Genomic DNA, 11450 nt, shown 5'->3' on the forward strand with positions numbered 1-11450 from the left:
GAAAATCTATACAGATGTGACCTAACTTGCGAAGTTACTAGCTAAAATGCTAAAGACCCAATCCCTGCAATGACTTTGATTTTGCTGATCCGAAAGTACTACAAACGTGTTAAGCAATTAATTTCAAGTTAAGATAAAAAGGGTTAAGTGTGCCTGAGTAGTTGGTCAATAATTTCCAATTAAATGGTGTAGGGAATATTGGTGAGTCTAACATGACCATAACGTAGCCTACATATTCATCTTCTTACCACATGAGGTGATTAGCCAATCAAATTGTATACATCATAACGCTAATTCGTTTGTTGCCAGGTAGGATAGGCCAATGAAAAAAAAGTCCCATAATAGCCACGCCTAGCTTCCTGTTTGAATGAACAAGGAGTATACCGCCATGACACGACCGGAACAGGAAGTATGAATGGAACCCGGTACTTAAAAACAGCTCTACAAAAACTATAATTCGACGTGGATACTATTTTATACGAAGTTTAATGAGGGGGAAAGTAAAGGATATCGAAAAGAAAGAAAAATAGCACCATCTTGCGGGTACGTAGACACTTTTTTATTTCATGAAAATCGTCTTATTAACTCCCAGATATGTCACAAAACCGACTTCTATCCTAAATATTTATTTTCAAGACACAGAATTAGACGATATGTCAAATGGCAATAGAATAGCAATACTGATGTGGGTCTTAAAATCCCACCTGATGATCCCTCCGCCTCCTCGACGCCCTCATCTCCTCCTCTCATCTTCTTCCTCTTAGCCCGCAGCATCAAATAAAAACACCACGGCAGCAATGACAGGGCATCCAAACGACAACTGCTCCAAAGTTTTAACGCAGGTTGGATTCAAGCACCTAGATCTTATGTTCCATATATATGTGACTCGTAATCATTGTGCAGGTAAGAGCATCCACTTTCATTTACCGTGTGTGTGTGTGTGTGTACTGTCAGGTAGAAGTAATGTGTTAATTGCTTGTATTTATTCCGCATGGCTTGGAAAATTCCTCTGATGTGGAAGTACATTACAATTATTTTTAAAATGGTCTTGTTCACATGAGTCGTTAGCAGATATTGACATATGGCTTTACAGGAGAGTTCCCACCTGCAGGTTGTGACAAATTTAAGGTGTTATGGTGACGAAGGAGGCTTGTATCTTGTTTGTTTTATTGTGTTGAGTTGAAGAAACATGCAATTTTCTATACCGGGTATGCTGGAGGTGTTTTCTGTTTTTAAAATGAGAGCATGTTAATTTAAGATGTGGACATACCCCCTCCACCCTATTGCAGACAAGCTGCATAGAGAATGAATGAATATATCTTCAAATTAACTAACATTTATTTTCTTAGTCAATTAATCTGAAGCTTGTTGTTTTGATTAACTGAGCAATCAGTTAGGCCATAGATGGACCAAATCAATGTGAACCAACCAAGAGGTTTAATATCAGTAACAAGGCAAAAATGTCCATCACCGTTTTCCAAAGTCAAAGCTTATGTGTGTAAATATCTTGTTTTTAAGTCTTAATTATTGTTTTTAATTCATAAGTCTATATTTGTCATTAAGTGATCCCTTTCTCTTTCAGTGCTGTCATGAATGCGCTGGTCTCCCCATAGATGTCTCATGCCACACATCAGATGTGAACTACTTTTTCCATTCATGTGACTTCTGGGCCTGCTCACTGGTCATCATGGGATGTGGTGCCTCTGTTGCCATAGAGACACAAATGCCAAGAATTGAGAGAGGTACACTGGTTTTGTGACAAGTTTGAGTCGTCAGTCATGGTTAATTTGTTATGGCTGGTACAACTAAAAGTATGTTACCTGAAGAATACAATGAACACGACAACATGGAATGTCTAAAAGCAATGTTTTTGCAGTACAATATCAGGCAAGTTTATTTATAGACCACAATTCATACACAAGGAAATTCATAGTGCATTACACAAAAGGGTACAATCATCAATCTTCATCCATAAAAACACAATCATTCTAAAAATCACAAACGTTTTACAAATCATTCCGTTTAAAAAAACAAACAAACAAACAAAAAAAATATATATATATATATACTTTCAGTTGCCATATGCATAGTTAAAGTGTTTTCAGCTTGCATTTGAACTTTGCCAAGGTTGAGGTTTGTCGCACAACTTCTGGAAGACTGTTCCAGATCTTGGCAGCATAAAACTGATAAAACTTAGTCCTGACTCTGGGCACCTAGTTTATGTGACTTTACCATGTTCTACGCATGATTGGGTTGAAAACACATAGCCTTTCTTTGTAAACGTCATAATGAACCTGGAGCTATGACTTTGCGCCGTTTCTGTTCAGCTCTCCGGCACTCCCGTTTCTCTACCTTGACGGACTGGTCTATTCTCCATAGCTCTTTTTCTTACTTTTAGCCATTCTAACCTTGACGGGAGCAATGATATCCAAAACATTTACAACACTTGATGTATAAGAGCTCAACATAGCATCAATGTTCAATTGGGAATAGTATGGCATTCAATGTCATAGCTATTGATGTAAGAACTTAAGTGATTTTGGTTATTATTAAGAAAACCATGGCAGTGCATAGATATACGCTCTTAAATTACACTCTTACGAGCTATTAAAACATTTTTTGAAATACTTGCTTACTTTCAATACTTAGAAATACTGTGTCTAATTTGTTTTTGTATTAACTGAAGCACATCTTAACTTTTGTTAAGATGCACCCTATCCTTCTCCAGCAAAGGTTCTGATACTTTGTTGTAAAAGATTACCTTCTGGTGACCTTGGGTATATATTCCTCCATCTTGGCAGTCAACTTCATTCATTCCTTAAAATATATTTCATGAGTCAACTCGGTGCACTCGCTGTGTGCACTCAGCTAGTAGGCAAGGCTTGCGCACTTAGCCGAGAAGAGACACAACTTCATAGGTTTCTGCCTGGTATTTGATCAGGAAGTGTGCAGTTTTACTGATGAAAGTGTTAATCATACAGAAAATATATTTATAATACAGCTCAATGTGGACACTTATGTTATCATGTTTGAGTTTATTTTCATCATGACAGGCTCTGCCTCACCTGCCTCCCCTGACTGCACGCCACTGCACCTGTTCATATCACAGCTTGTCATGACAATAAATTTGTCCCCTCGTGACTAGTTGGATCATGTGGGTGCAATGATGATCTTTTTGGAATGCCATAACATTTTACCCATATTATGGCTTTTAATGTCTCCTTCAACATTCTAGCAGGGAAAAAAGTATTTTTAAGCATGATAAAAATGACACACAGTTAACCTGAATAGGATTTATGTTACTCCTAATTATGGAGCCTCACTCTAATTTCAATTCACCTATGAACTAGGGCTGCAACTATTTCTCAGTTGATTAATCCACAGCTTGATCACCCACGGCTGACCACCTCTCCTGATGGCATTACATCTTGGACCTGGACTATTATACTGTCTGTTAATATTTAATTGTTATATGTTAACCTCTCTACATCCATTGCAGCCTGGTCATCCTAGAAGGGGGATTCCCCCATCTGCGGTCTCTTCTCAAGGTTTCTTTTTCCTTAATGGGTTTTGAGTTTTTCCTTGCCCCGATGGGGGTTCAGATCAGGGGAATGTCGTTTATCGTCTATCATCTATCATCTATCATCTACTGTTGCCTGCTTGTTAAGCCCTTTGAGGCTCTTCTGTGATTAAGTGCTATGTAAATAAACTTGACTTGGCCTGTTATTTTGGCCCTATACAGAGTTAATCAATATGAACCAAACATACCAAAGAGGCAAAACTGTTGATTTCCATGGTCAAAGTTGATATGTGTGTTAATATCCCACATAAAACACAAAGATTATAGGTCTGCTTTCATGGGTGAATAAGGAAATTTAAGAATTTTCACATTTGAGAGGGTGAAATCAGAGGATATTTTAATTATATAAAATATTTTAATTTTTAAATTAAATTAATGATTAATCAAATGATGAATCGAATACTAAAATAGTTGGCAGCAAAATTGTTGCAGCTGTACTTTGAACCTTTTTTTGCGATAATGCATGGTATCCAAATAAAGAGTTTTTCCTCACATTTTTCAGTGAATTACCGTATTTTCTGGACTATAAGTCGCTCCGGAGTATAAGTCGCACAAGGCCAAAAATGCATAATTAGGTAGAAATAAACATACATAAGTCGCACTGGAGTATAAGTCGCAGGAACAGCCAACCTATGAAAAAAAAGTGCAACTTACAGTCCGGAAAATACGGTAATTCTGAGAGTGACCAGGATGGATAGGATCAGGAAGGAGTACATCAGAGGGACATTACATGTTAGAGGCCTTGGAGATAAAGTCAGAGAGGCCAGACTGAGATGGTTGGGACATGGTTGGTCCAGAGGATAGATAGTCACTATATTGGTAGAAGGATGCTGTGTTTAGAGCTGCCAGGTAGGAGGCGTAGAGGAAGACCAAAGAGGAGGTTTATGGATGTAGTGAAGGAGGACATGAGGGTAGTTGGTGTGAGAGAGACAGATGTAGAAGACAGGGTTGGATGGAGGAAGTTGATTTGCTGTGGCAACTTTAGCTCATTGTTGTTGCACACAAACACACACAGACTACTACATTTCTGACAGACGGTTCTGATCGCTTGCGTCTTTCTTTTTAATGATTGTTGTTTCTCTTGAAGGTTTTTTAATTTGCATGCTTTTTCCAGTCCCCCATGTTTCTCATGTCCTCCCTAGTGTCTTGTTAACACTCCCCCTCTTTGTCGATGTGTGTTTATGTCACTTTGCACAATCAATTAACACGTGTGTTTTTCTTCACACAGATGCAAAAACTCCCAGCCCGGCACTGAGTAAGACCATGTTCATTTCTAAAAATCAGTGGGCATCAATCTAGGCTAGTATTAAAAAAAATACAATATATGGGTTAATTGGTGACTCCAAATTGTCCATAGGTATGAATGTGAGTGTGAATGGTTGTTTGTCTATATGTGCCCTGTGATGTGGGTTAATTGGTGACTCCAAATTGTCCATAGGTATGAATGTGAGTGTGAATGGTTGTTTGTCTATATGTGCCCTGTGATTGGCTGGCGACCAGTCCAGGGTGTACCCCGCCTTTCGCCCGAAGACAGCTGGGATAGGCTCCAGTGTGCTCACGACCCTTGTGAGGATAAGCAGCATAGAAAATGGATGGATGGACAATATGCCACCTTACAAGATACATGAGAAGTGGTACAAACTCTAATGACATACCATGATGTGGATATACAATGCAAATTACAGAGAGTTGATTTAGCATTTGTTAGATTGTACTTAATGACGTGGAATCTTACAAGCAACCCTTTTGCAACATTGATGTGTGAAGGTGCTTCCTCTGTAGCTATGAAGGCAGCTGTTTTGATCCAACGTTGGTACCGTCGCTACATGGCCCGACTGGAGATGAGGCGGAGGTACACGTGGAACATCTTCCAATCCATTGAATATGCGGGGGAACAGGACCAGCTACAGGTGAGGATCCAGAGGTTCTGTGGTCTTTTCAAGCTCAACGGTAGCTTTTATGTGTGCTCTTTCGTCCTCAGCTCTCCAGTTTCTTCAGCTTCATGCTAGACAACGTCACTCAACTTAATGGAAATGGACCAGGTGAGAAGAGAAGACACTTCTCCATCGATTGTTCATTGATTTAAATTACAAATTTAGGAAATCAACTTGTTCTGCTTCGTTCTTTGTATTATAAAAAGCCGTAGTGAGCCATTCAAATGGTTTATAACATTATATTTGTATTTCTCTTAATGTGTCTGTTTCAGTCCATCAAATTAACACGACTTTCATTAGCACTCTTATTTTGATGTGGAAAACCTTTGGCGTACTCGCCGTTGCCAAGCAACTAATGTGATCGTTGTGTTTTGCACTGAGGCAGCTGCGGCTTAAGTGTGCACTGACCCACTCATTCAGCTAAAAAGCCTCATGCTCCCTTGTAAAGCTAATCCTTAGGGTGGCCCATCATCTAAATGGTCGTTTTTTTAAGCCAAATAAAGGGAAAGACCCTTGTTGACATTTATGACACACGCCATCTGTGTGCGGCACAACAGAATTGATTTAAATATTTAACATTTTCATGCAAACTAACTACTAAAAATGTTAAGAAATCTCTCATTTTGTATCTCACTTGGGGAGACGATACAATGTAGTAATCTATGACCACACATTTTAAGTTTAGTCCAAAGGCTTATTCATGTCCTTGTGTTTTCTAGATCTGATTTCACAGCTGTTAGAGCCTGTGGTTGACCCCTGGTTGGACAGAGAGGCCTGCTACGAGTGCATCCACATTCCGGAGTCATATGCTGGACCTCGACTGTCGTTTCCCCTTTCAGTGTCGGACACAAATGCTCTTCTTAATGCCTTTAAAGACCAGCAGGTACAACAATGCAGTGACGTTGCTCATCGACTGTTGATTTTTAAGTAGGACCTTATCGCTCTTGCGCAGACTTTACATGCCAGATATGTGCTGCAGCTACTCTGCGAGACCAAGAAGCTACTCCAACAGATGCCTAACATTATCCACCTGTCCACATCCTACACAAAGGAGATTACAGTATGCGGTAAGGGATCACTGCTTGCTCACTTGCACATTGGACCATGAAAACACCAATACCTGCTGGTTAAATGATGGTTGATGTCTGGTACGGTGTTGTAAATACACCTTAATAACAGCTTTCCAAGAAAGGACATGTTGTTGATTTGCATCTTGATCAGAGTCCTCACCCACACCTTCCTCCTCCTGCTGATTTTATTCTAAAACATGCTTGAAAAAAAGCCTCATTTACTATCCTGTCCTTTTAAGCAGTCATGTTTGTTCTGTGTTTTTTTCTGTTTGGTGCAGGTGATCTTCATGGACGACTTGATGACTTACTTCTTATATTTTATAAGGTAATAATAAAGATCCTTATAGATAACAACAACGTGGTGATTTGACTTGGTACCACACAGAACGGCCTCCCTTCTGCTGAGACACCATATGTGTTTAACGGAGACTTTGTGGACCGAGGGAAAAAGTCCATTGAGGTGGTTGTCATCCTGTTTGCATACCTTTTACTTTACCCCGACCATATGCATCTGAACCGAGGAAACCATGAGGACCACATCATGAACCTCAGGTGAACTGGACTTAAAAACACAGAAAACATCATTTTATACAGATTCATCACAAACTATAACCTTAAAATAAAACTAGTTCTTGTTTTTTCCTTTTTTCCTTTCAGGTATGGCTTCACAAAAGAAGTCATGCAGAAGTACAAGGTATGGTAAAATAATGTCAACTAGTTGGCCAGAGCTCTGGAATTAAACATGTTGATGTTTCTTACGTACAGAGTAATGGGCGTGAGATCCTGCAGCTCTTTCAGGATGTCTTCAGCCTTCTGCCTGTTGCCACAGTGATAGACGGAAAAGTCCTTATTGTTCATGGGGGCATATCAGACCAGACAGACCTGGACTTCCTTGGCGCTATTGATAGGCACAAGGTTAGGCAGAAGAACAAGTAGTTGCATTTTTATAATTCAGTCATTTCTACTAGTTATAGTTATTATTAGTGCAGTTTATTATACAGTTTATTTCTACCAGTGATTAGTTTCATTTACTGTAGTTAGTTCTCTGTGTGTTAAGTGGAAAGTGGACACAGGAGTTGGTTTGAAATTGAAATGAATCACAATCACAACATTTTCTATTCCAGATTAAATCTGCCATGAGGTTTCCCAGACACAGTTTGGAGCAACTGGGCATCGGTCATTCTTACAAACAGATGAAAAGAATGAGATCCACAGACAGTTCCCGTGCCAGCAGTGGTCGCAGCTACTGCAGGAACCAGAGGACCCCCAGTCAGAGGTCAGTCAATGACCCACATGTGGGTTCTGTCAAAAAATGTCTTCAAATCTAAAAACATTTTGTTTTGTGTGCATCACAGTAGAAAAAGGCGATGTGGTCTGAACCGGCAAGATAGCGCTGCTTCCATCTCTTCCTCCTCATCCTCATCTTCTTCATCGTCTTCCTCCCTTTGCTCTCCACGAACTCCCTCAGGCTTCTCTTCTCGGTCATGCCTGTCTTCTCCCAGCATGCCGTACAACGTTAACATCCTCCAAGTGCCTTTCGTAGACTCTGTGTCTTCTGTTCCTCCTCCTTTGTCCCCTCAGAAAGAGCAGGAATGGAAACAAGTAAGAGGAGAGTAAAATGTTTAGACTGCATGCTTGTATATGTAGCACTCCTTCAATTCTTTATCTCCTACTGTCTCCGGTAGATTGTGGATATACTGTGGAGTGACCCCAAAACCCAAGAAGGCTGCAGCCCAAACACATTCAGAGGAGGCGGCTGCTACTTTGGCCCCGACGTTACACGGCGACTTCTGCTCCAATATGGCCTGCAGCTGATTATCAGATCCCACGAGTGCAAACAGGAGGGTTACGAGCTGTGTCATGGAGGACAGGTAGCTAAAGCACGCTGGTTCTCTCCTCATCGCAATACTTCAACTAAACATCTCACCTGCAGGTTATCACCATCTTTTCTGCATCCAACTATTACGAGGAGGGAAGCAATCGCGGAGCCTACGTCAAACTGGGTAGAGAACTGGTTCCACGATTCTACCAGTACCAAGTCAGCCGCACAACACGCAAACTCACACTGACCCAAAGGTACTGCAAGTGTCTGGTGTGTGTCTGTGTGTGTGAAATTGTTTGGAACAATGTTTACTTGAAGTTGAGGCAAAAATAATGCCAAATAATCCGCGCTCCAGTAATGGCTAGTGACGCGAGTACTAGTAATAGTAGTAGTAATATCAATACAGTGGCGCCTTGGTTCATGTCATTAATCTATTCCAGACGGTCCGACCAGAAAGGACGCGAACCAAAGCAAATTTTCCTAAAGAAATTAATTAATTAATTAATAATTAATCCATTCCACACCCAAAAAAAAAACACTTTTTATAGCCAATAATTATAGTTTTACATGCTGAAAATAATACAAAAATAGTAAAAACTGACAAATGACTGGACAACTGAACATTCAACATCTGAGTCGATGTGTCTGAATGTACTGCATGATAATGAAGTAATTTGGTCACACTTACATACCTCTGAAATGACAACTGTCTTCTCTATAAGCCGTACAATTCAGAGTTTTTTTTCAGGGAAGCATAAGTGTTAGAAAATGAATGAATAAAGCATTTTGAAAACAAAACATGCACAATGTCACATTTATGATTGTGTTCTTGACTTTAATGGGGCCAGTGAACACACAGGTTAACAGTCAATAGTGTAATTATGTGTTTGTTTCCACAGAGTGTGTGCTGCGGAGGGATCAGCACTCAGGGCTCTAAAAGAGAAAGTGTTTGCCCATCGCTCAGACCTTATTGCAGGTTTCCAGCAGTTTGACCAGAAAATCACCGGTAAGCCTCAAGCACCCTTGTCCTTTGGGTTCATATTTATTGACAGTTTTTCTTTTTTAAACCAAGCAAATCATTTCCAGGGAGTGTGACTGTCAGTGAATGGGCTCAGGTGTTGGAGTCTGTCCTGAGGCTGGACTTGCCATGGAGGACACTTCGTCCACATTTAGCTCACCTGGCAAAAGATGGACGTGTGGACTATAAGTCCTGCTTTGAGGATATGGCACCAGGGATACCACTGCCGCAGGTCAGACTTATGCCCTCATTATTTGTCAAGGCAGAATTTCAACTACAGGTCAGAAGATACACATAATACAATATCACATTAAGTATGCCCACCACATTTTTCCAATTCCTATTTTCGTTTTTGGGATGTGTCACATTTTTCCACCTGTACTGTTGATAAAAAAAATAACACTGACATTATCTTTGCTTTCTTACTCTATTCAGGTCACACCTAATCTTGCAGAGACTCTATTCCGATACAGGACAGACATTGAGATCATATTCAACATTATAGACAAAGATCACTCAGGTAGAGAAGCACTGCACTTCACTTTAACACGTGTTCCTCAAAATCAGAGTATCACACGGCCGTTGTCATGTGCAGGTCTGATTTCTATCGAAGAGTTCCGTCACACATGGCGCCTTTTCAGCGCTCACCTGGGGATGGACATCACCAATGGCGCCATTGATGACTTGGCCCGCAGCATTGACTTCAACAAGGATGGCAGCATAGACTTCACAGAGTTCCTGGAGGCCTTCAGAGTGGTGCACAACAAAGATTGTCAGCGGAAAGACTGATGGAGAGAAGTATTTGCAAAAGGGAAAAATCAACACAGAGATAACAGAGGGAGAGCGAGAAGGTAACAATCTGTCACTCAGAATCGAAACATGGCGCTGGACACTCTTTAAATCTTAAAATTAACTCAAACAGGACAGAAAAAAGACAACGTTTGCCTTCACAATAAAATGAGATGCAATAATTGAGCTAAACTCTGCATGATTTTAATATCTTGAGCTGAGATTGTGCAGGTAGACTGAAGGGGTATGTCTAAGATGATATCCAAAAGTCTAGAGCAGATTCTGTGGCTATGATGGATTTGATTAATAACTTTACATGAGATAGCAAAGAGTAAAAAGGGGTTCAGTCATAATAGTATAGGTATGGACAAACAAGCCTCAGCATTATAGTGAAACTAAAACACACTGCACTCATTTTATTGTTGTGGTTTGTGTGTATTCACCAATATAGGAATAAATCATCATTTTAATCATGCCTTCTGTACATAGATTGATTGTATGGCTGTCCTTTGCCTCATTATGATGTTCCGCTATCTTTTTACATTTATAATTCTTTTTCCATCATTTATACTATACTTATATCGGTTACTGGGCACATGTACAGCCATGTCCAAAAGTTTGGGAAGTGACTTAAATGTAATGTTTCAACCACTCTGCTGACTCAGTATTTTTTAAAGAAAACGAAGTACTGAATTTAACTCACTCCCCAAATTTTGGGGTAGACCGTAGACAAACAACCATGCTCACAATCTTTTTGGAGTCTCCACCCCAAACCATTTTGAGGAATCCGAGGATTGAGGCAGGTGAGGCCTCCCTAAATAGAGCCGCCTGGTCCTCTAGTAAGGACCTTGAAACCATATCACCCAGTTCTGTTGCCCTTAGTTGTACAGACCTGACCACAATCTTAAAAATTGCTAGAATATTAATTTTGCACATTTGGACCGTAATGAGGTTTTACGCAGAGCTACAATATGCAAAAGCAGGAAGGGGGAGTGGACAAAATACCATACCATAACATGGGCTGGCTGTGTACTTTCCCTTTTGGCCAAGGGCGTAACTTTGGGTCTACCATCGTAGGGGTTAAAATTGACCCTGTTTATTTATTGAGTCAATTATTTAAGTAATTTGGTGTGCCTGTATTACAAGTACACTGTGATACTTTTACTGTGATTGACTTGGCACTGCTGCAGCTGTGTAGTTAACTATTTTTGCCACAATGAAAAAACATAAATAATGA

The 11450-nt window shown here is 40.1% G+C and overlaps 1 protein-coding gene across 8 annotated transcripts; it reads left to right on the forward strand.

The window, feature by feature from the left end:
* The first annotated feature begins 390 nt into the window (after positions 1–390).
* Positions 391–10374, forward strand: ppef1 (protein phosphatase, EF-hand calcium binding domain 1). 8 transcript variants are annotated; one of them, XM_058088700.1, is made up of 20 exons: positions 391–543; positions 765–903; positions 1614–1742; positions 4809–4835; positions 5348–5490; positions 5562–5622; positions 6234–6397; positions 6446–6581; positions 6863–6909; positions 6970–7136; positions 7242–7278; positions 7350–7499; positions 7709–7860; positions 7940–8186; positions 8270–8455; positions 8518–8660; positions 9306–9412; positions 9493–9656; positions 9860–9944; positions 10020–10374. In XM_058088700.1, the coding sequence occupies exons 2-20, from the start codon at positions 798–800 to the stop codon at positions 10211–10213; spliced, it is 2445 nt and encodes an 814-aa protein (XP_057944683.1). In that variant the 5' UTR covers positions 391–543; positions 765–797; the 3' UTR covers positions 10214–10374. The 8 variants fall into 8 exon arrangements, with proteins under 8 accessions (XP_057944683.1, XP_057944686.1, XP_057944688.1 ...); XM_058088703.1 differs by having other exon boundaries at positions 6467–6581; XM_058088705.1 differs by having other exon boundaries at positions 6494–6581.
* Positions 10375–11450: the final 1076 nt, after the last annotated feature.

Source organism: Doryrhamphus excisus, chromosome 12 (genome assembly GCF_030265055.1).
Source record: "Doryrhamphus excisus isolate RoL2022-K1 chromosome 12, RoL_Dexc_1.0, whole genome shotgun sequence".
NCBI lineage: Eukaryota > Metazoa > Chordata > Actinopteri > Syngnathiformes > Syngnathidae > Doryrhamphus > Doryrhamphus excisus.